The 25,146-nt window shown below is 40.9% G+C and overlaps 4 protein-coding genes across 11 annotated transcripts in view; 2 read left to right on the top strand and 2 right to left on the bottom strand.

The window, feature by feature from the left end:
- Positions 1-826: 826 nt before the first annotated feature.
- On the bottom strand, positions 827-8,327 carry ubb (ubiquitin B). The gene is made up of 4 exons (XM_071461612.1): positions 8,175-8,327; positions 5,675-7,510; positions 2,333-2,425; positions 827-1,590 (listed from the first exon to the last, which is right to left on the bottom strand). Exons 2-4 carry the CDS (start codon positions 7,500-7,502, stop codon positions 893-895), a joined length of 2,619 nt encoding a protein of 872 aa, XP_071317713.1. The 5' UTR covers positions 7,503-7,510; positions 8,175-8,327; the 3' UTR covers positions 827-892.
- A 595-nt stretch (positions 8,328-8,922) lies between these two features.
- On the top strand, positions 8,923-12,186 carry cenpv (centromere protein V). Its single transcript, XM_071461611.1, has 5 exons — positions 8,923-9,509; positions 10,896-10,988; positions 11,225-11,294; positions 11,380-11,511; positions 11,713-12,186. The coding sequence occupies exons 1-5, from the start codon at positions 9,463-9,465 to the stop codon at positions 12,010-12,012; spliced, it is 642 nt and encodes a 213-aa protein (XP_071317712.1). The 5' UTR covers positions 8,923-9,462; the 3' UTR covers positions 12,013-12,186.
- Positions 12,008-25,089, bottom strand: pigl (phosphatidylinositol glycan anchor biosynthesis, class L). 3 transcript variants are annotated; one of them, XM_071460703.1, is made up of 7 exons: positions 24,959-25,089; positions 22,829-22,928; positions 16,569-16,659; positions 15,363-15,430; positions 14,291-14,322; positions 12,792-12,925; positions 12,008-12,512 (listed from the first exon to the last, which is right to left on the bottom strand). In XM_071460703.1, exons 1-7 carry the CDS (start codon positions 24,969-24,971, stop codon positions 12,384-12,386), a joined length of 567 nt encoding a protein of 188 aa, XP_071316804.1. In that variant the 5' UTR covers positions 24,972-25,089; the 3' UTR covers positions 12,008-12,383. The 3 variants fall into 3 exon arrangements, with proteins under 3 accessions (XP_071316804.1, XP_071316801.1, XP_071316802.1); XM_071460700.1 differs by lacking the exon at positions 24,959-25,089 and adding an exon at positions 23,972-24,461; XM_071460701.1 differs by lacking the exons at positions 15,363-15,430; positions 16,569-16,659; positions 24,959-25,089 and adding an exon at positions 23,972-24,467.
- The window catches only part of ncor1 (nuclear receptor corepressor 1), a 53,593-nt gene continuing 53,287 nt past the window's right edge, over positions 24,841-25,146 (top strand). For all 6 annotated transcript variants that reach the window (XM_071460680.1, XM_071460684.1, XM_071460683.1 and 3 more), the window contains exon 1: positions 24,841-24,993. The gene's annotated coding sequence lies outside the window, so the exon portion shown is untranslated. The remainder of the gene's footprint in view (positions 24,994-25,146) is intronic.

Genomic DNA, 25,146 nt, shown 5'->3' with positions numbered 1-25,146 from the left:
GCCTGAGTCAAGAAGAACCATCAGTGAACATCTATTTGATTTAGTTTTTTTTGTATGAAGTTTATTAATAAATTAAAAGTGTTTATGACATTATTTTTTAACATATTTTCACATTACTCTTAGTGCCTAAAATGCCTCCACAGAACTGTATATCACAACCTTTCACTAGCTCATTTTACATGTAAAATTATCACCAACTGAACTCTGTATATCTGCAAAGTATCTGCTTAGGACCACAACATATATCCACTGCCAGATAAAAAAAACTGTCAATTGGGCCTGCTATTGTCACAGTGGATAACTGCAACTTCACAGAGGGTGACCTCTAGTGGTTCCATGTGCCATTTCATTTATCATTAAATAGCCTAAGAATAGTGACCAAAACGCAGTTACAGGACAACTGTCCATCCACCTGTCCCAGTTTTACTTGGCCAAATTATCCAGATAAAATCAATTACCTTACTTACAGGAAGCACACCTAACCTCAACCCTTTCCTAATTCTCCTCAAAGCATTGAAGAAACCATATGCTTCCAGTCACATCTGTTCACTTTTCATGAATACCAACTGATAGTATTTTGTGCATTGCAGAATCTTGAACTTCTTAATTGTAAAAGAAAGAACATTAAAGCAGCCAATATGGAATGATTTAAAACCTAAACATAAATTCATTTGTTATTCTAGTTTATTCAAGTCTAAATTGTATGATTCCAATCAAAATCTTTTAAACATATTTTATCTGAACATATAATGGTAACTGGATTTTACCTGGGGCAACCCTTCAGTTCTTGCAGGACTCACAAATTTGCAAAAAAGGAAAAACACTATTATTGAATCTCTCATCTTTTATTGAGTTATGTTGTCATGTAAATCAAGTAAAAGCATGGAATGATTTATTGACCACCTCTCAGACGCAGGACAAGATGGAGAGTAGACTCCTTCTGGATGTTGTAGTCAGAGAGGGTGCGGCCATCTTCCAGCTGCTTGCCAGCGAAGATCAGCCTCTGCTGGTCTGGGGGAATGCCTTCCTTGTCCTGGATCTTGGCCTTCACGTTCTCAATGGTGTCGCTGGGCTCAACCTCCAGGGTGATGGTCTTGCCGGTGAGGGTCTTGACGAAGATCTGCATACCACCCCTCAGACGCAGAACAAGATGGAGGGTGGACTCCTTCTGGATGTTGTAGTCAGAGAGGGTGCGGCCATCTTCCAGCTGCTTTCCGGCAAAGATCAGCCTCTGCTGGTCTGGGGGAATGCCTTCCTTGTCCTGGATCTTGGCCTTCACGTTCTCAATGGTGTCACTGGGCTCAACCTCCAGGGTGATGGTCTTGCCAGTGAGGGTCTTGACGAAGATCTGCATACCACCCCTCAGACGCAGGACAAGATGGAGGGTGGACTCCTTCTGGATGTTGTAGTCAGAGAGAGTGCGGCCATCTTCCAGCTGCTTTCCGGCAAAGATCAGCCTCTGCTGGTCTGGGGGAATGCCTTCCTTGTCCTGGATCTTGGCCTTCACGTTCTCAATGGTATCACTGGGCTCAACCTCAAGGGTGATGGTCTTGCCAGTGAGGGTCTTGACAAAGATCTGCATGTCTGCACCTGTGAAAAGTGAGGATTCAACATTACTAATAGGTACTCCTTAATGTAACAAGGACAACAGTACAAATTATCTTGTATGGATGACCAAACCATGTAAGTTTTAAATGTGACCAGCCTACTATGAAATCGTGCCTTGCTAATTTACAGCTACAGTTTAATAGATGGCCCTTTAGTTAATGGCGTCTTCCTGTCAGAGATATACACCTATTGTTAAATCGCATTACTCACATTTTTATTTACAACCAGCCATTACTCGGTCACTATTGACAATTTTGCTTTACCACAAGCGATAAAAGTGAAACGCGTCGTACTGTATCTCATGAACATACGAGTAGGAAGCCGGTGATTCGAGCACCAGCGCCATTTTAAAATAAGCTATTGTTGTTTGCCTTCGTTTTGTTCAGCTAACATTACCCGCTAATGGAGGATACAGCTAGAAATGTTGTACCATTGTTATTTATTAACGTTGGAAAATTTCTTTCTCGTTATTGTTCAAGTTTTACGATGAATAAATTGAGTAACCACTAGCACGCCATTGATAACGTAGGTTAATTATCTCATCCGTTTGATATACGTTATTTTTCAAGCTAACCGTCATTGTTTACGAAGCGGTTCGCCGCTAAAAAGTGAAAACAAGCAACGACAGATAGAATCCATTTAAGCTATAAACTGATGGAAGAACCACAGCAGATAAACTAAAATATTACTCCTAACATTTATAAAAACGGACGACTGTACTTACAAACACTTTCGGTATTTGGTCCTGCTTTCCGGTATCGACACCCTCTTCTGACTGCGGTTGCCAGGGGGACAGGATGATTTATACTGGACAGACGTCATCGACCGGTACTCATCCGCGACTGAAAGTAGTCCCCAGTCATAGCATACATAGTGTAAACAGTAAGTTTAGTTATTTATCTGTGCTGTACACACGAAACAACAAGAATAACAATGCAGTTTGCCTACCAGATGAACAACAATTGTGGATTCATGTAATAAAGTGCTTATAGAAACTATTGTCTTCACTGCATGACACATGACTGACATGCAGTCAGATGACTGACATGTAGTCAATCCTAACACATGAGTCACGTGTGAACAAGACATGAAGGAAGCTTAAGAAATGTGTCTGCTACCAAGTGTAGAAGTGCTTTTTCAGAAGTGTTATTATGTGCTGCCAGCTGTGACATCAAGAGTACATTCTTCTTCCTCCAGCTGTATCAACCAGGAAACTTGTAGATACTATCATACCTGGAGTATCTATCACTAGGCATGTCTGAATAGTATGCCATCTGTTTGTTTGACAGCAAACTGGTTAGACTATCTTAAACTGATTTATGACACTGTTAAAAAGCCATGTTGAGTAACTGGCAAAACAGGTCAAGTGCCAATTATTTATTCTGGTTTTCTGCTCTGTGAAAAATATATGAAACAGGTTGTTTTCCTAACTGAATAAATAGTGTGCTACCTGAATTCTTTGTCATACTCCTGATCTTGATGCACAAACCAAAAGCAGATTGTCAAGACAGCAGTGCTATGAGATAAATGCCTTCGGCAGGATAAACAGATGACACCAGATTATCCACAACAGTGTTGAGCCAGTTTAGTTTTGGATTAGATGGCAAATGCCACCGAATAATCCTTGTGCTCTCCATAATCCACACTACATTCCTATAGTGTCAGTCCTAACCTTAGCCTTTCTTGTGGCTCCAGACAGGCGATGGAAGAAGTACTGAGTAAGTACTTTCAAGTAATAAAAAAGAAAAAACAAAGTTCTGCTATACAAAATTCTTTTTTCTAACCTTTTTTTGTGAAATATTGGGTCATTTTAAGTTTTGGGGCCTCAGTTATTTAAATGAAACCCTTTTATAGGTTTGAAGGGGAAAGGTCTTTTTGGTTGAGCTGTTAACAATTCTTAGACATCTGAAACATAACAAGGGGCCCCCATACTTAACTTATTTATTTTATTTTTTAATGTTTTTGGGAAGTACTGGTTTAATTTTCAACAATGTTTTGTACATTCATGAGCTTATTATGTGTTTTTTTTTTTTATCATATACAGTCTATGGTTTTTATGTAAAATGTTACTCTATAAAGTAATTATACTGTAGCTGTTAAATAAATGTAGTGGAGAAAAAAGTATAATATTTCCCTCTGAAGTGTAGTGGAATGGAAGTACAAGGTAGAATAAAACAGAAATACTCTTTTAAATGAAAGTACAGCACTTAAGTAAATGTGGTTATTTACTTTCCATCACTAATTCAAATGTAGGCAACATTCTCAATGCTTGAGGGCCACATGTTTATCAAAGTTGTCACTATATGCACAAAGAAGATCACAGATTGTATTTCATCTCAATAATTAGGCTAATAATTAGGCACATTCTTGATGCCATCCTGACCTTTAACGAATACTATGTTTTTTTTATGTCTTGTATGAAATACCCAGGCTCAGCATGGTCAGAGACACAGGGTTCCTTTCTGCCTGCCGCCAGGACATAAGTCAATCTACCATGTGTGTGTACAGAAATCTGATATCTGACATTTTCCTGTTTCCTTAGGCTGAAAACATTTCCGTCTTACTGAAAGAGTGTCTTTGTTGCATAGTTTACATGTGCCAACACCAAACCTTTGATATTGTTACCACATAGTACTGTGTCTGCCTCCTCTCAATTGAAAACTTTTTTTTTTTTTTAAATATATTTCCCCATTATGCCAAAGCTTATGTACAAATATACAGCACACCCTTTCACCTTCACTTGGTTTTAGTATATTTCATCCTTCTCTGCTGGTCCCTGTGTCCTACCTTCGATCCCTTATTCTGTTTTGTCAACAGATGGCGCCACATCCTCATGAATAAAAACATCTTCAACCACCTCAGGTATTCTGTAGACTCTGAAGCTGGCCTCCAGCTTTAAAACCCTCTGTAAATGATCCAGTTAACCATGCTGTTGGAAGCAATCAGTGGACCTACAGCAGTATTGCTGAGTATAGAGGCCTGCAGACTGTCTCTTGAATGACTCAGCATTTTGAAGACAAGGGGTCCACTACAACCATGTAAACTAATAGTTTCATTTTACCATTTCATTCACTGATAAGGCACCTGAATGTATTTGTAACATACCCATTATTAATCTCCAGATCTAAGCATACATATAGACATGTATATGTTTATACCCCATATCACAATGTGATGGCATTGTAATACATCAATGAGCAATCATTATCTACTTGAAGATACTGTTTGACATGTAAACTCCTCAAGTAATATGAGCACTGATATATAAAAATGCCAGTTGGATTTATCTTTCTCATTACACAGCATATAGCTAAAGTCATGTTTTTGATAATAGACATGACATACACAAATATATAGCTGTAGGTAGTGAAAGGTATGGGCAGGGACACCTTAGATCACAAGTTGAGTTTCTCCTGTGGCAGTTTGTCTTGCTATGAAACTGACAGAGGCTACTGAATAGCTACAATATTCAGTTTATGAACACTGAGGATAGAAGAAACATGAATAAAAAGTGGAAATAGCCTTGCTTTAAAATTTACATGAAAATAACGTTAATTCTTGACTCCAAAAGTGTAAGGTCTAATTTTCACCTTTCTTAAAGAATAAACTGAGTCGGTTGCATTCTAACATGCATGTTTCCCAATTTATATCATCTGGCAGTTTAGCCCACTACCATACATATACATTACACATGCATGTTAAAATTCATCAAATGTGTTAGAATTATAGCCCATATTAGATATTTTACTGCACTGTTAGCAAGAATTCAAAAGAAAACTCAAGACCAAGTTATACCTGTTATATTCATGCCACAGACAGTACCATGCTGTCAAATACTTCTAAATAACTATTTCTCCATAATATAGTGTGTGCACAGTGGATTTGCACAAAGAATGAATAACATCAAGAAGTTCACTTTCACTTTTTATTAACTGATGTGCAACATTTTTGGTCACGCAAAAGGTTAAAATCTGTTGAACAACTTTTTAATATAGCATGGACGACATATACGTTGCACTTGAGGAAAAATACAGTTAACATGGAATCATAATAACTGAACCAGTTTACTGCCCGCCCCTCAGACGCAGGACAAGATGGAGGGTGGACTCCTTCTGGATGTTGTAGTCAGAGAGGGTGCGGCCATCTTCCAGCTGCTTGCCAGCGAAGATCAGCCTCTGCTGATCTGGGGGAATGCCTTCTTTGTCCTGGATCTTGGCCTTCACGTTCTCAATGGTGTCGCTGGGCTCAACCTCCAGGGTGATGGTCTTGCCGGTGAGGGTCTTGACAAAGATCTGCATACCACCCCTCAGACGCAGGACAAGATGGAGGGTGGACTCCTTCTGGATATTGTAGTCAGAGAGGGTGCGGCCATCTTCCAGCTGCTTGCCAGCGAAGATCAGCCTCTGCTGGTCTGGGGGAATGCCTTCTTTGTCCTGGATCTTGGCCTTCACGTTCTCAATGGTGTCGCTGGGCTCAACCTCCAGGGTGATGGTCTTGCCGGTGAGGGTCTTGACAAAGATCTGCATACCGCCCCTCAGACGCAGGACAAGATGGAGGGTGGACTCCTTCTGGATGTTGTAGTCAGAGAGGGTGCGGCCATCTTCCAGCTGCTTGCCAGCGAAGATCAGCCTCTGCTGGTCTGGGGGAATGCCTTCTTTGTCCTGGATCTTGGCCTTCACGTTCTCAATGGTGTCGCTGGGCTCAACCTCCAGGGTGATGGTCTTGCCGGTGAGGGTCTTGACAAAGATCTGCATACCGCCCCTCAGACGCAGGACAAGATGGAGGGTGGACTCCTTCTGGATGTTGTAGTCAGAGAGGGTGCGGCCATCTTCCAGCTGCTTGCCAGCGAAGATCAGCCTCTGCTGATCTGGGGGAATGCCTTCTTTGTCCTGGATCTTGGCCTTCACGTTCTCAATGGTGTCGCTGGGCTCAACCTCCAGGGTGATGGTCTTGCCGGTGAGGGTCTTGACAAAGATCTGCATACCACCCCTCAGACGCAGGACAAGATGGAGGGTGGACTCCTTCTGGATGTTGTAGTCAGAGAGGGTGCGGCCATCTTCCAGCTGCTTGCCAGCGAAGATCAGCCTCTGCTGGTCTGGGGGAATGCCTTCCTTATCCTGGATCTTGGCCTTCACGTTCTCAATGGTGTCACTGGGCTCAACCTCCAGGGTGATGGTCTTGCCGGTGAGGGTCTTGACAAAGATCTGCATACCACCCCTCAGACGCAGGACAAGATGGAGGGTGGACTCCTTCTGGATATTGTAGTCAGAGAGGGTGCGGCCATCTTCCAGCTGCTTGCCAGCGAAGATCAGCCTCTGCTGGTCTGGGGGAATGCCTTCCTTATCCTGGATCTTGGCCTTCACGTTCTCAATGGTGTCACTGGGCTCAACCTCCAGGGTGATGGTCTTGCCTGTGAGGGTCTTGACGAAGATCTGCATACCACCCCTCAGACGCAGAACAAGATGGAGGGTGGACTCCTTCTGGATGTTGTAGTCAGAGAGGGTGCGGCCATCTTCCAGCTGCTTGCCAGCGAAGATCAGCCTCTGCTGGTCTGGGGGAATGCCTTCCTTGTCCTGGATCTTGGCCTTCACGTTCTCAATGGTGTCACTGGGCTCAACCTCCAGGGTGATGGTCTTGCCGGTGAGGGTCTTGACGAAGATCTGCATACCACCCCTCAGACGCAGAACAAGATGGAGGGTGGACTCCTTCTGGATGTTGTAGTCAGAGAGGGTGCGGCCATCTTCCAGCTGCTTTCCGGCAAAGATCAGCCTCTGCTGGTCTGGGGGAATGCCTTCCTTGTCCTGGATCTTGGCCTTGACATTCTCAATGGTGTCACTGGGCTCAACCTCCAGGGTGATGGTCTTGCCAGTAAGGGTCTTGACAAAGATCTGCATGTTTTCACCTATGATAAATTGAGGTAAAACTTAGTATTGATTAACCATCTTACTCTATATAAAATACCTACATTCACATCAGAGTTACAGTTGTTACTATCAATGAATACCTTAAGCACCTCCATGTAAATATAACGTGTACCTTATAACATTGCATATAATGTTGAATAATTAACATTAGGTTGAAATTCAAAGATGGGTCCTGTCGCTAAAGCTACAGACAATTTATTAAAAATGTTATAATAGAAGTGTATAATGCATAGCTTTTTATTGTCGGCAGCTCAGCCGCCATTCCAGTCCGAGCGCCATTTTGAGATCATAATGACCCTCCTTTTGTTCAGCTAACGTTACCCGCTAATGGACGATACTGGAAATGTTGAGTCACTGCTGTAGCTAACCACAGCTGTGTTTTCGCTTTGTCGAAGTCGTCGACGTACAGATTGGCGGTGAAACTTGTTGGCAGTCTGTATAAACTTAAATAATAACATAGCTAAACTACTTCATTTTACTATAAGATTTAACGTCAATTTTGAGACAAATACCACCGTTAACGTTTTTTCAGCGAAAAGACCGTGACACTAACACCAAACAGGCAACCAAGAACTTCCATTGCATACGTTGTTGAAAGTACAATAATTACATAAATTGAAACAAAACAATTTATATACTTACTGCGTGAAATCACGATATATTATTATTGATATATAGTATCCTTGGAGCAGGAAAGTTCCCCTTCGTCTTCCGCTAAGGATCTGCTGCAATACACGCAAACACTGTATTATATACTGAACTCGGCATACGTCATCACGTCAATATTCCTCCGCATTTAAAAGTAGTTCCCACGACTCCGAAGCGTACAATTTCAATTTACAGAATCACACTAAAACAATACAAATTGTTCAATAATCACACATTAACTCAAGACTTAAATATTTACTCAAAATTGTATGATTGAGAACGGTTGTTCTGTTTTGATATATCATCCGTGGCGGAATAATATCTCACTGCACTCCGGCTCTGACTCTAGAATTTGCTAGAACCACCACAGCAACAGGAACTTTGCCCGAGCTTCTGATTGGATGGCACAATTGTTTGTTTGACCAGCGATTGGTTGCCGTGTTACAGTAAGTAATGTTTGATGACTGAATTATGGGATCATAACACTGACTCCTTCGAGAACTATAGGACACCTAAATAGACATAATACTAGGTTATGAAAACGTGACCTGCGTATCACACACACACGAACTTTGTCCAGTCTTTCTTCCTCCGCCTAGATTACAAAACATCGTAGCCCTTGTTATCATGAGAACTCACCGAGTCTGTGCATTTATGCAGCTGTCGTGAGCAGACACGGATCCCGTCGATATCTGTGAAACGTGCCTGTGAACAGATGGAAACGTGCTTGGTAAACATGTGCTCCCAGCTGTTGTGACTGAAAGTAATTTAGGCAAAGAGGAAGATCATACTGCTGACTTCCCTCCTTTATCCACCTCATTTCATTTACTTGCAATCCATATTCGCATCAGGTTTCTTATTACACACGTCATCTAAATAAAGAATAAATGTATTTATAGCCAGCCTGAACATCGATGCAGAAAATCTACTGCAATGTAAATTTTAAGGGAAATTTGCTGATGCCAAGTGCCTTGCACACATACACAATAATCGTCATGACCGTAAAATGAATGGCCATGACCTTAATACTGAAACACGTGATGTTTGAGATCTAGTGATACCATATTTATAGTTTCATACTGTGCTTTCTTAGACAACCTCAAGTGACCTTCCTTATTAGTTATAGGGTCACTAAATAGATTTGATTACTTAATCTATCTGTCACTTTGGAGTTGTTTGAATTCAGGTGCCTTTACTGAAAATAAGGACAAATGGTCGTGAGGTTACTGCAGAGTGAAGGCTGTGGGTTGAACCGCAAGAAATTATCTTAATTCTGCTCATCATGATGCACATACTGTACAGAGAGCAAATCCTCAGGTCACCAGCCGTGTGAGTAGCTCCTGCTGAACGCAGTTCTCTTTCACTCACTCACTGACTCACACACACACACACACACACACACACACACACACTTCCTTACTGGACATGGTATGAGTATTACTTTCATAGGCATTTTGTTATCTTTATGGCTTGAACTGAATGACTCAGATAGTTCCGCTACAAATGTAATAGTTAGTTTAAGATATTTTTCTACCTTCCTTGTTAATCCCTTCACTTATTTATGCCAAGGTAGAACAGAGAGCTATTATATTTTATTGTCGAAGTTACAGGAAAATGCTTGATCCTGCTTCCATCAGCATAAGTATAACTAAGCCTGGCATGACGTCAATGCCCAGGTGATACTGGAAAATTCCCACATGTTCAACACTAATTTAAGATTGTATGGCTGTAGAGCTTATCTTCAGTAAGACAAGGCTTTCGTGTTAGTGATGTAGTGTTTTTGTGATATACGCCTGGAGAGAAGTGGCCCAAGCGATTAAACATACTGGGTATATGAAATTCAGGTCAGCGGTCTTTCAAGTGGGCTGTGGAAACCAACAAGTACTGACCAGTGATTCTCTATGTTTAGCTCTCACCATCATTAAAGGCATCTGTGGTACAGTAAACTAAATTAAATCAAAGATGGGGGTCTGTAGCCCACTGGGTTTCTATTTTAGGTCATAGATATGATACAGCTAAGAGAGTCCTAATTTATGTATTTGGGTCACAGCATTCCCTTACCCCACCCCTCCAGCACTCTGTCATATGACACCCAACTCGTGATGCACCGCACCAGGGCTTTCCATCACAGAGCCGGGTGTCTGGCTGAACTAGTTCAATCTCTGAGGAATGTGTTTGTGCAAATCTACTGTAGGTTGCCCTGCCCCTTCCATCGAATTGTTATGGACCATCTCAGAGTGTTCCAGGAAAAACAGTCTTTAAGGAAATAGACCCAGCCCAGTGCTGTAAAAGCTGACACTATTAGCACATTAAATGAAAGTGTCCATGGCTCAGGACAACAACCTTGACCTTTTGAGTGTGATTCATATTCAGTGACCACATCAATAGCAGTGAATGGGTCAAAGTCGTAACGGGGTGAGAGGCTTTCAATGTAAATGTACTCTTATCAGTGATGGACCTTGATCAGTGTCATGGTGTTTTCTTCAGCAGGGTGGCTGTTTTGATTTAGGACGGCCAGTTCCACGTCAGCAAGTTTCACAGCAAACACGTCACACCAGTTTAACCAGACCTTTACAAAAGAGCTGGGTAAATGTATTCCTGGTCTTTTACTTGTTGACAGCAAAGTGACTCAAGTAAGGCGTGACACCCCCGAATACTCAAAATATGAGCATATGAATGTAACATAATGGTTTGTTATTTTCTTTATACCAACAGAATGGATCTTGTGAAACACACAGGCGGCTGCCACTGTGGAGCTGTTAGATTTCAAGTCCTGAGCTCCCCAGACCTTCATGTTTTTCATTGCAAGTATGGATAATTAATTCAGTGATATTTTTTCATAATTGTATGAAGAAGGAATCGAGGCATGTTTTTATTTTAAATCTAAAATGAATTGGTAGTGTTCTGCTAAAATGCAGATTCTGCCCCAGAAGTCACATTTTTACCTGTAGGTAGAAAAAATCTATTCATCCAAAAACTCTCCTCATGTTTCTTACTTGTACCCAACACAATCACTATAAACTGATGTATGTTTGTTTCTCCAGCTGTAGCATTTGCACAAAGAAACAAAACCATCATTTCATTGTTCCAAAAAGTCACTTCACACTCTTACAGGTAGGAAACTATGCTTCTCGGTGTAACTTTAAAATCATGAGAGCATTATAAGTGAATAATGATTAATTTTTTTTCCTCTACCCAGGGGCCGGATAATCTGACCACATACACATTTAACACTCACGTTGCTAAACACACCTTCTGTAAAACCTGTGGAGTTCAAAGTTTCTACACTCCACGCTCCAATCCTGATGGATATGGTATGACCTCCAACTGCTGACACAAGACAGTCACACCACTCTCAAGTGTTGCAAACCTATTTCATCACCCTGCTGTTTACTCCAAACCAATTGTGTCGTGTTTACTCAAACCACAGACTATCCTGTCTGCTCTTTAATGTCCTACTTTTTATAGTATTTGTAAAAGGTAGAAATGTTCTTCTCACAATGCGAGTTAAAGGATCTAACTGTGACATCAGGAAAATAACAAACCAGACTTGAAACCAATGCTTTGCATGACCTCAACCGGTAAAGCCAGTGTGCTGGAGACAATGGAGTATCTTGTTAATATGCAAACCAACGAAGAGTCCTTTGTTGCTATTGTTTTCCCTACAGGTGTTTCCCCACACTGTCTGGATCCAGGTACTGTGCGCAGTGTCACAGTGGAGAACTTCTGTGGGGAGAAGTGGGAAGAAAGCATGCAAGCTCACAGGAGCATCAGAGACATGTCTCGGCCTGCAGCAGACACAGCTGAGAGCAACAAAACAACATCTCTGTGATATAAGAATCAAACTTTTAATCAGTTGTACACCAGCAATATTGTACAGCATTTTCAACAATGAGTGAAATTATAAGATAAAAATAAGCAGCTTCACAATCGATTTAAACCCAAGTGTTGTTTTTTACAGTGTTATGACTCAAAAGAATAAAGTGTACATTTGTATAGCAAAAAAGGAATTAGACATTTCTATTGCCCTTTCAATATTGCTGTCAGCTTTGCTTTTGGAAAGCTTATTATTGTCACTGTGAGCAAAACATCTCATCAGATCTGTAAACAGCCAGTAAATTCACTCCCACCACTGTATTTAAGTAGTTGGGTCATGTGACACTTTACAGTGTAACCATCAGTGCATCAGGAAGGGACCAGCTTTTAATAGATCTTCAGGTTCTTTGGTCCTTGTGGGATCATTTGGAATGTGTTTACGAACATGTACCGAGAGAAGGTGATGTATAGATAACGAAACCACAGGAGTTGAGTGCGGTGACACTGCATGGCAGCCTGACAAGAAAAGAGAGATTAAAGAACCCATAATAGGTGGTCAAATTTGACTCTCAGTGTAAATTTAAATATGTAGTATGAGATTAATGAGACATAATTTAAATCCACCTCTCTTTACTATAGCATCTATATAAGATAAAATTAGTAAAGAAGTTTATCTCCACTCTAGCTTCTTCAGCACAAATGCTGTGTGCCCTTGTTACAATGTGCTAAAAACATGTGCCCTATAAGACTAGACAATGGCACGGTTGCCAACAAACTGCCTATTTTAAGGCTTACTTTGGCTTGCCTGTAGCCCTGTGAGCCTATAATGCAGCAGAGACACGAGGACAGCAGCCAGCTGAGGGGAAGCTCAAGGAAGGCGATGTACTTCCTGAGGAGCCCAACAGTCACCAGGGAGAGCAAAGAGCAGTCTGGAAGAACACACAGAGACCCAGTTAGCTGTTAACATTGTTAAACCTTCACTACAGCAGCAGACGTTTCATTAGGCCACTCTCAAGTTAGCACACACACACACAAGCTTTTCTCTGTGTGCAGCAGTTGTGTTGTAGCTGTAGGTTGTGGGTACAATTAGATGGGAGTTTAGTGCTTATATAAACATTAGTGTTTTTAAGAAATCATAGGAAAACTGGACAACCCAGCACAAAAATATGACATTATATTACTGAACAAAGATTGTCCATATGGTACAAGATTTGTCATACAGCAGGAGTTTGTTGAGCACAAGAAGCTTAAAGCTGTTGGTCATGAGCAGGGAGTCTCGCTGTACAGCCAGGTGAAGAGGCTTATTACAGTCACGTTGGGCCTAATTCTCTCCCGCCTCTCCTCCAGGCTACAGTAAGACCAGTCCAACAGTTGAGGTGCAAACGCCTGGTAATAAATAACCAGTGTGCGTGTTTTTAAGATTGCTCACTGCAGGATAAAAACGGTCAAGGTGGAGGGAAGTCATTTTGTCCTGAATAAAGTGTGTTTGCTGTGGCCTCAGGACTCGGATGATAGTGCCACTCAGCCCATTGCAACAATTTAGATCTCATATATGATTAACTACATTGGCCTTTGACGCTCGTTCCTTATCACACTGTCTACTCAGACTTTAATGTGGGTGTGCTCTGTGTGGGCCTGAAAGTTTACCAAAGTAGAAAAGCAGTCAGCGTGTTGTAACGTGTTCCCCTCACTGTCCTACTTTTCCTTTCACATTCTATTTAAGAAAACCCCCACGGGCATCGTCATAAGACCTTTCAGAGGCAACGGAAAGTGTAAGTTCAGCAGCTGCTTGAATGACAACATCACATTTAGTTTCAGGGCACGCACCTGAAAAAAAAAAAGATTTGAATAGCAACCAGTGTTTCTGCTGTAATATCCAACTGGCCTTGTGCTGCCACCAGCAGACCAAAATGCACAGAAGACACAAGACTCATGCAACTGTTGTGAACAGAAGAGGGCGCTGTGCATTCACAAAATACCCAGCGTGACTCAGTGTTTACAGTACTTTCCAGGGTTCTCAATGTGAAAAATGCAGACTAGGGAGGTGGTGCTTCTCATGTGAGGAAGTCATTCCTGTCTTGTCTGATTCTGAAGCTGTTTGTGTCTTTAATTTAAAGTGCTACTTAAAGCATGAAAATTAATACAACATTTGGGCATATGTTGTCATTGTCATTGTACTTCACATAACTTGCTGAAGAAATTATACTTTTACATAATTTTTTTCAAGAGTGACCAGTAAATCCAACCTGTGAAAAATAAACCTCTAAAAATTTTTTTCTTTGTGTCAAACCTACCATTGGGCACTTGTCCAGTGGAGGCAAGATGGCTGTAGATAGAGAGAAACAAAAAAAATGTTACACACTGAAAATGTCAAGGATGCAAATGTTGTTGATAAAGAGATGATAAAACATCTTACTGACAAGGTTTGTGTTGGCAGCTGGAGCATAAAATAGCCACAGTGCCATGTTTCTACTTGCCAGTACGTAACTGAGATTAGAGTCTTGGTTACAGTGATTATAACACAAATGGGTAAAAAGTCAATGACTGTAAGCTCACAGAAAGGCCACGCAGTGCTGCAGCCAAGCTACTGCAACATATCTACCATGATGTGTGTTTTTGGGTCATGTTATATTGAGTGCTAAAGGGCTCATTTCAGTGAAGCAACAGCAGCATTCTCCTTTTTGTATTATAATACTATACTATACTATAGATTCAATATACACTTGCTCACTTACTTCTCCATGCAATAGTTTTTAAAATGTTGACAAAAACAAACTGTTGAGATTTAGAGCAGTGGAAACTAGAACAAAGTCCCTCTGGGTTCCAGCCTAATGGGAATCATGAGATGAGATCACATCTAATCAACAGATGAGACCACAGATTGACAGACAGCTACACAGGCTCAGTTTGGCAAATCTGCGCAATTTGGGGACGTCAATGTGCACTTCACAGTGCAAAATACATTTTTTTTTAAACCAACAGTCTGATGCAACTTGCTTGGTTGGCCGCTCCAAACCAGAGCTGCCCTCCCACCTCACCACTTCAGGGACAGGATTTAGTGCTGCTCTCTGGGAGCAGAGCCGAGAGCCTCTGAGGACTCTGTTTGGATGACCTCTCAGCTATGTAACAAGACCAATTCTGAAAAACATGGTGTGTGTGTGTGTGTGTGTGTGTGTCTCTTTCTGGGGAAACGCTTGGAGAGATAGATGTTGATGTGACTCTAAATGTTCTGCATTTTCCTGGACAGTGTTTTATGATTGTGGAGTGGGCTGGTTTCTGTGTGCATGTGTAAGCCACATAATATTCCTGTGAATGGCATCTTTAAGTTGAGGGATTTAAAAAATATAGCTGTTTTTCAGAATGTACCTGACAGCTTTATAGATGGCCGTGTGATTGGCATGGCCGCTCACTCCTCTTCCATCGAAGGTCAGCACCTAAAACAACAAAATCTCTCATTGTGTGGGTGAAAAGCCAGAGTCTGGGTATCTAAAAGTGAATTTAAATAAACTAAGGCAAAAGCAGGGAGAGAGATTTTTTTTGGGTTAGTGGAAGGGTTTCTGTGTCTCACTGTGAAGCTGCTTGGCAGCTGACAACTGATATTTAAAAAGACTTTTTCTGTGTGCATGCTTGCACACCAGAGGAAGCAAGTGAAAAAAAAAATCAGGTCAAAGGGAAAGAAAAAATGCTTGACTAAAGACTTGGCATTTGCTATGCTCAGGCACATTCTACCATGACCATGTCTGCAATCTAGCATAAGTTTAAGATTCCAACGTCCACATTATACAAGTGACTTGTAAACTTTGAATCATTTCAATCCTGCTGTATTGTGATGGAAAAGCAAGAGAATGACATAGACTACTGATGCAGTAGGAGGAAAAGTGAACTACTTTTCATATCTAGTTGTTTGTTATCTCTGTGCCTAATTTTCCTGCCTATATTCATTAGAGACGATGTCTTCGTGTGACTGACTGATTCTCTAAGCTACTTTTTTGTCTAAAAGCATTTTTAGCTGGTGAGCTTGACAGGATGGGAGGAGATGGTGTGTTTGTTTGTCGTCTTTGATAACAAAAAGAGATCAGCAACGAAAGGATAGAAGAACCCAGCTGTACTTCTTCATCAAATTCCCTAATGAACTGTGTTTTTTTCCATACTTTCTGTTTGTTGCAGTGTTCGACTATTTTTGCCCTTGTTGAGACAGACTGGTTGAAAACACTTTGATTCTAAATTTGCCACATTCCCATTAGCTAATAGCGCAGAACTGCACTTGGCCTGATAAGAATCTCCGTGTAAACACAGAAATTGAATCCAAACTTTCTACTGCAGCAGAGGCAATTTCCCCTTGTTTTCTGGGGAGGCTTGAATACAGTCTGCATTGGACAAAAAGAGATGGCGGCTGACAGGATTATTTCACAGACCACAGTGGAACTGGGATAATGAGCTCGGAAGCTGTGTTGCCAAAACATATGGTAAAAACAAAACAATGGAAGGGAAATTGTGTGTTAACATCAAACAGGAAATGACAGAGAAGCCACTGCTTTGAAAGGCAAAAATGTGACACAGAGCTGAGCGTACCATGTTGACGGAGTGGGCTCTGATGTGCCTCGCAATTACAGACGAGACCAAAGAGACACTCCACTCTGCTTTGGGGTCATCTGGAAGTTTTCTGGAGAGCAAAGAAAGGGAATCTGGTTATCTACCAACTTAATATTACCACAGTGTTTTACTGAGATACAGGAGTTTTGTGTCTGTGTTGAATTCTGCACAACAAAAGCACTGAATGTGTCTGAGGCTGAAAACTCCACTTCCTGTCTCAATCACCAGATTTCTACACAGAGCAGATTTAACCCTCGTTTGAAAATAGGCTGCTGTGGAATACAAACACGAGGGAGCGCTGGGAAATCTGGAGGTTAGGGGTCAGAAGACCCCTCAGCATACTGTTCATCTGAAACTACAGCCTGGAGACAACATGGATGATACATCAAACATCACACTAAGTGAGCTCCCAGCTAACTGAACATACACAGTCTCCCCTTGTGGCAGAAATAAGAGTGGATTGTTTTCTTAGTTTAGAAAATTTAAGTTTCTTTTTACGATTTTTCACCATTTCCTTTAAAGAGAAACCAGCTACAAAAAAATAAAGGGAGAAGTGCTGAAAAAAATATTCAGATATGAGATGGGCCAACACAGTTCACATAAAAAACAAAGACCTGAAGGTTGCATTTTAAGTGGAGATGCAACTTCTCTGGTTTATGTTGTACTAAACTGTGGAGGTGGCGGTTTGAAAAGATAAGGAGAAGGATCGATGATGTGACGTGTTGTTGTACACTTGGCGTAGCACATGGGTGTGTGAGTGACAGTGCGTGCATGCATGTGTACGTATATGTAAGGGTTTAAAGTTGGGGTCGTTGTGTGTGGGTGGGGGGTGTGTGTCAACAGTTGCTCCCCTCCCCTTCGTCGCTAACAATGTGCCAGGACAGTTGAGCCAGTCGAGGGAAGTGATGGATTAGGCTACAAATCTATTGGCTGCCAGTGATGTGAGGGTCAGGGTGGGGGTAGGGGAGGGGAGGGGGTGGAGGGGCAACTTTGTCACATGGAGGAGGGTCGGAGGGTCAGGGGTTCAGAGATAGTCTAAAACTGTCTGTCATCATGTGAATGCGCTGCTGTGACACTTTGATAACAGTGACCTACATATCAAAAGGGCTTGAGCAGGCGTGTTTTATTAAAGCTGGATGACACCGTGAACCATCTTATGTAAAGAAATGTTGAATGTTGCCTCAGTTCATAAAAATACGAGGCTACTGTCCTGATTTCTGTCATCTTTAGACTGACAGCTAATAAAACAAGTAAGGTTTTATGGGAATTTGGCCTAAGTGCGTGAATGTTAAGAATCCTTATATCATACTAAGTTCACAACTTGGCTTCACTGTGGCCCTATCTGTGTTTTAACCATCCATTTTCTTTTTTGCACTGCTGCATTTATTCATTTATTATTTATTATTACGCCTTACAGCTTGACAACCGTGGCTAAGCACAAGCCTGCAAGGAGGAGGGAGAAAAAAAGAAAAATGAACAAAAGATATGAGACACCTGACCTTTCTCAAGCAGGATGCAGGCTGAGTGTCAGCTTCGCCATGGCAACAGTACAAAATGTCCTAAAGTAACCTCCCCAGCTCCCTTTTGTAGCTTTGCATGTGGATGTCTAATTGCTTGCAGGCATCTGTATGCAGTTGTTGAACTTTGGCCCAGTAAGGGGATTCTGTGTGTGTGTGTGTGTGTGAGTGAGAGAGAGTGAGGGAGAGAGCTTGTTTAGTCTGGTCACATGGACCACAGGCCTGAAACTGCCAGACTTCTGTCCACACAGTCAGATTATATGTCCTGCTGGGAACCGTTGAGTTGCCACTAAATGCCTACAGTACACCCACAATATCCCAGTGTAATAAGGCAGTTACAACTATAGTAACAACAGCAATAGACACATGTTGTTTCACAATGACTTCCAGACATCTGTGGCTGCAGGTTTTGCCAATATTCACCCATGTTGAAGTAATAAACTGTCATGAAAGTAACCATGGAAATAATGCCGTTAGCGTTGTTTTGAAAGTAAGTTGTGCAGAAAAAGAGCAATGTAATGTGACAAAATTACAGTTTGCTGCTGCCTGTAGGATTCAGTAAATAAGAGACGCAACTCTTTTACTACACAAGGGGCCAGTGTGTGTGTGGTGGTGACAAATGTATCTAGGATAAAAGCACAGCCAGAGGTCAGTGGCAGGGCTGAAACATCTCTCCACAATTTACTGCACCCTGCCATGTGCTATAAATCAGCAGGTTATGTTTTTTTTGATCAATGTATATTTAAACCTTGTGTGGGGGTAGTGTTACTGCAGTGAATACAGCTTTCCTTTCCAGAAAAAGCTCTGTGTTTATATCCATACAGAGCATTACACTGATCCAAAACAGAAGCTTCCAGTTTGTGATTTACCTCTGACATAAGATAAGATTGAAGTAAATGTAAAGTATGTTATCATGAATGGAGTTTGTGTGTGGCTGAGTTAGATAGAGGCTTCAGTACAGTCTGAAGAGTAATGTAATGAAGAAGTGCAATGGCTGGATTTGTGCAGTGAGCAGCTATAATAGAGTCCAGGGAGCAGACAGAGGTCAAGCCAGTGCAAGTGGAGAGGCAGCAGAGCGTGGTCAGATCGAGCTTGATCACAAAGGCCCCAACATGCACTGGGGCCCCAGATACTGTCTACACAGCTGTCCTATTCAGTGAGCGTTAAAGGGAAAATCCTATTTTAAAACAGAATCCATGTGTTGTTCCTGTCATCTTGGAGAACTAGGCTAAAGTTGTGAGTGAGAAAGTTTCACCCAGATCTGTCATCATGACACATAATCCACAGTGCATGCTGGACTTTTGTTGTGAAGTCCAGACCTCCGCTTGCAGACAAAAGTCCAGTCGAGCCAGTGCATCACAGTACCCTGATAAATGTGACAGTGCATAGACCCAGCCCTTATGGCAAAAAATACATCTTAACATTCAACTAGTCTGGTACCAGCTACTATATTATTTTGCTCATTCCTAGTAGAGTTTTACCAGTTCTGACAATCTATTGATGCCCGTCCACTTCTGTAAAGACAATGACAGTCATTTCTTGCTATAAGATGATTTGCATCCCACCTGGTCTTATGTAACCCCACTGCCAAGATGGGATTTGAAGTGAAGTGACAACACAAGACCTATTGACTCTTCAAGATGGACTTTAAAAAAAAAAAAAAAATGTAGAACAACAAAGCAAACTAGACTGACTTTCCAATGTACATCACATGTCCTAGTTAGTGTTCACATTGCAAAAATATTACACCCTGCTGGCCGCCAAACTCTAGGCAAATATTTTACGCCCACGCAGAACTAAGATCTGTGTTGGGTTATGTCCTTTGATGGTTTCACCTAAAAATCTAAGCTCTCAAGCCAAGGCACTAATTTTCCTAGCTATACTGCTGGTTTTAGAGTTGACATTATCTTTGATGACTTTAAACCTGCTTAACACTTGAGCTTTGTCTGTGGATCAGTACAGTACTGCAACTACTGCATATGGGCTACACTCACCTCCAGTCCTTATTGTGTAAACCAGTATCCATCAAAACCCTGAGTTGGTTTGTAGGAAAACCAAACAAACAGTGATTGAGTCTCTCTAGTTCTATAGAACAGTTGTTTCCTACTACTACTGAGGCTTACAGGGCCATTGTTTCACAGCTGCGAAAGCAGCACAAACATTACGTGGCTGAACGATCGCTTATGGATCCAACTCTTTTGTGTTATATTTTCTACAGTTTCTTCATTAACAACAGCTCAGTAGGTTCATAGAACCAAATCAGTTGTCAGTGAGAAAATATATGAAATAATGAGGTATGAAATTTAACTTTGTAATCATTTGCCAACAAAACACTTGTGCTGTGTGATATTCAAACTATTTTAAATTCAATGGACCTTGAATAATTTGTCTGCTTTTTACACAGCAGTAATGCAAAGTTAGTGTCACAGTATATGGCACGGGCAGGTGGTAAAGACCTATTAGAAAAATAGTCTAGAGAAGACTGATATGGCGCTGCAGTATATGAAATACCTCACCCTGTGACTTACTTACTTTCACTTGTACTCAAGGATGAACTGATTACATTTTGCTGGTCAAAGGTCAAATGTCAAGGTCCCGGTGACCTCACAAAACATGGTTTTGGCCTTGTGAATGCAATATCTTGACTCCTCAAGGGAACTTCTTCAAAATTGGTAAAAACATTCACTTGGACTCAAGGACCAACTGATTAGACTTTGGTGGTCAAAGGTCAAGGTCAGTGTGACCTCACAAAACACTTTTTAGCCATTACCCAAGACTTCAAAAAGCAATTATGACAAAAATTCACACAAATGGAATTTTTGTCATGTTATGACTCTGGATAAACAGGGATGCAATCTAGTCTGGACTAGTCTGAATGGCAGAGGCAAACAACTGCGAGGCAGTAATTCTAGTTTTTATTTTATTTTATCCTTCCAGTATGTATAAATGAAATGAAAATATTAGAAACACCTCTTAGTACAATTCTACAGGACCACAAAGAACAGCCCCTCCATACAATTGAACCATCACCTCTGTAAAACATTTTCAACAGCTTCATGCAGATAGGATTTATTGCAGGGTTGTCGTATTAGACTGGATTTGCTTTAGCCAGGTGTATCCAACTGTGTGGAAATGCTCAAATCAAAATGAAAAGATGCAAAACACCCCACACAGACAGATAGGTATTATATTTTTTAGAACTGTAATTCTATAATTCTTTTGTGTTGTGTATAATAGACTGACCACCAGCGTTTGCATAATAAAATGACCAATAAGAAAAACAGGGAGAGGTCAAGTCAAGGATGTACATCTGCACATACTTGGGCAGAGAAGGTTAAGAGCAAAGCCAAAGCGTGGCTAGCTATGTAAAGACACACAGTTTGGAAAAACAGTTTGAAATGACCTACATTAGCAGTGCTCAGAGTGCTGCCAAAATGTATCCCACAGTCCTTGGCAGTTGGCTCCAGCAGACATGGACAAGAGGAGGAGGGGTGGATCAGGGGGAGAGAGTAGTGAGAAAGAGAGAGAGAGAGAGAGAGAGACAGAGAGAGAGAGAGAGAGAAAGAGAGAGACAGAGAGAGAGAAAGAGAGCTTGGTTGGGAGTGAGTGGGGCTGGGGCTCTCAAAGTGCTGATTAGGTGTGTGTTTTGGGTAAACATTAGAATACACAGAAAGGGAAAATGGGCTACACTCCAGTTCAACAGAAGTGCAGACAGCACTAAGATCAAAGTTCAGCTATATTCTGTATTCTGTGTGCACAAGATGATAAAACTGTGTAGACAGACAGACAGACAGACAGACAGACAGACAGACAGACAGATACAGATACATACACACACACACACACACACACACACACACACACACACACACTTCACCAACAATGTTCGCTAGGGCAGACAACCTGGGCAGACTGCCAGCTTATGACTGTGAGTCCCAGGTTAGTGCCAGAGTTCATACAGCTCTCCTGGTGAGCCAACATGTAGACACTCACATGGAGGCAGTGCTGAGGTTCTTAGAAACTCACAGCATTTTCAAAGGAAGCTGCAGGGTTGATCCACAGGAAAAAAAAAAATCCCCCTTTTCATCATCACCTTTAACAGCTATTTTCTCTGTAACTTGACCTTGCCAATAGCCAGAGCCAAGGGACTGAGAGTCTTACAGCTGTATCAACAACAAAACAAAATATAGAAGACAATAGAAGAAAAGCAAGTTCCACAAGAATTAGGACAACAATACAGTTCAAAGTTCAGTCTCCAAATTCTGCCTGACTGTGAAATGACAATGGTTATGAGTGAAGTCTGTTTTAACTTGGAGGCATTTACAGCCACACAGAGAAAACTAAATCTCCTCCTATACATGATTTATGGTATTTCATAAAATACAAACATTTTATTCAGTTAAGTGTTACATTTTAATTTGCTGTGAAGAAAGTGTATCAAGTATTTTTCAATAGTTTCTATAGAGATGAATGAGCTAGCAAACAAAAGCCTGAATTTTTCTTTAAACTGTCAAGTTCCTAAAGCAAACCTGGAATGTGCAGGTATTTTCTTGATTTGAATTTCACAAAAAAATGTGTACAAACAGCTCAGCAGTGCAAACTTTAAAAGCCAAATCACATTCCAAGTAACTTGTAAAATAAGTCGTAAACACGTTTTAAACAATATTATGAGTGAACAATGGACACGTTCAGTACAATCATGTAATCATGAAGGCTGCTTACTTATGGTCTACTATGGTGACTCTGGAGGCTGGTATCCCCAACACGGCACAGCTGTTGAGAAGTTCTTGTTTACGCTGAGCTCCTTGATTGTAGTAGTTTCCTGTATAATATTTGAAGTACAAATTACTGTGGTTGTAGCATAATGAAAGGAAAATCTAAATACAAGTCTAAATTCTGTCAGTAGATTCTGTCTAGGTACAATTTTGAAACATCCAACTCAATTTGAAATATCATATTTTTTTTAGCAGACAGTCAAGTTGTATCTAAATTAAGTACACACATAAGTTTAAAGTGGTTAATTACATCATGTTTTAATAGTTTTTACTATTTTGCAAGCAATGTCACCTTTTGGAAATTGAGTAGGTTGAATGACCGAGGTACTTCAATACATTTCTACTTCAGTGTTTTTATGTAGCTTCATTTATCTTTCAGTGAGAGTATCTTAGGTGATGAACACCAACACTGTCAAAGCATTCTCTAGAAAAGCTGATTACTGTTGAAAATCCTGTAACATAAAATTGTGTATTTTTTCCGTATTTTGAATTTGCAGATTTATCCCTCTTTCTTTGCTTTTCATATTTCACCTAAAATTCAACAACTATTAACCTTAAGAAATCTTTCCCAACTTCAGTGGAAAAACTAAGAGGTGCAAGGCTTGCTATCTGATCTATAGTTAAGAGTGATTATTGCAACCACGCAGAAATCACAAAAAAACACCAGCAAACAATCTCCTTCCTGACACATCACAGTATGGTTTTAGATAGAAATGGTTTTCAGCTCTGTTGAATGTAAGAGCGACAAAAACCCGCTCGCAGCAGGAGGGCACCAGGAGATGAATCCAGAGTAAAACTGTCTTCAGCACTTCGTCAATAGTGAGCTACAGTAATTCTCAAACCAGGGACTGATAATGGACATACACTATAATTATACGTCATGCTTGGCAAATTTTTTTTTTACTGTTTTGGGGGAGCTGTTATTTCAGTTTCGCTTTTATTTTTTACTATTTTCTCTTATTCACGAGTCACACATGTAACCAAGCCTAGCTAAGGCTAGTTAGCAACAAACCACACGAGTAGCACCACTTACTTTAGCTTACATTGACTTCACGTTATTCATGCAAACAATACTGTGCTGTCACCGTACCTTCTGATAAACACAGCAAATGAACGCTGGCATTTAACTCAACGAGTCGTATAATTGTTGGCGCGAAGAACATACATTCATCATCCGGATGCGCAGTCACAACCAGAGCTCTGGTTTCTGCGCCGTCTGACTCTCTGCTCGACGAAACGTTCATTACACGTTTCAACGACTTCACCAATGTTCGCCGATGTCGATAGTAAAGGCATTTTATCGAAAACAAATAGGATAAAACTATGAAGAAAATCAGGTAAATACTCATTATTTTTGACCGTTACCGTAAACAATCCGTGTAAGGACAAAAGTCTAGCACACAAATGGTTCCACGTACCAAAAACAGGCATGCAGTCTGTCTGATATATCTAACAGGACCCCTTCTTTACAGGATACAATAAATATAAAAACTAAATCTAACAAAGCAATAGTTGCCCAATTTCAGCCTCACAATGGTGTGTTTTACTCAAATGGAGTCACCGACGTTTTCTCAGTTCATTTGAGTTTAAATCAAATTATTATGAGAACGAATAGCCGAATATGTTAAAGAAAATTATTTGTGGAGTATTTGAATAACAAGGACTTAGAAAATACAGAAGAAAGACACGTAAATCAGGCGAAATTTGTATTTTTTTAAAGTGAAAATTACAAACAACAGAAACGTTACCATGTTTGAGGGGAAGATTTAGCTGTCACACTGCATTATCCTTGAAGATATATAAAAATCCAAATTGAAAATTCAAAGCATTTATTAATAGACTGAATAAAAGTCAGCTTACTTTGTAAGTGCAAAGACAAAAATTTTCTTTGTTTATACACTTTTGTCGAAGAATGTCAGTATCCCGTAAAATTCAACCGAGTACCAACAATTATTTTTTACCCTGTCAGGATATCGACCGACAAATGCGGCGCAGCCTTCAGTCTGCCCAGTCGTCCACAGCCCATAACCCGCGGATTTACAATCAACAATTGACACATATTTCTGTCCAGGGGTACCTTTCTCTCCCATCGGTATATTTTCTAAATATGAGGTGAGTGCAAATCGCTGATGTGAAGCAAAGAAATATGTGTAATTAGCACGCTATTTAAGCGCCCCGGTCTACGCTGAAAATCTGCCTTGCAAGATGGCGACGTGGTTGAGAATTCAAAGGTGAATTACAGGCTAAGGTAGCTAGCTAGCAACA

This window comes from Trachinotus anak, unplaced genomic scaffold (assembly GCF_046630095.1).
Source record: "Trachinotus anak isolate AG129_WGS33_773 ecotype Australia unplaced genomic scaffold, CSIRO_AGI_Tana_v1 ptg000024l, whole genome shotgun sequence".
Classification (NCBI taxonomy): domain Eukaryota; kingdom Metazoa; phylum Chordata; class Actinopteri; order Carangiformes; family Carangidae; genus Trachinotus; species Trachinotus anak.
The sequence above is the reverse complement of the archived record's forward strand: the minus strand, read 5'-3'. Positions and strand labels throughout refer to the sequence as shown.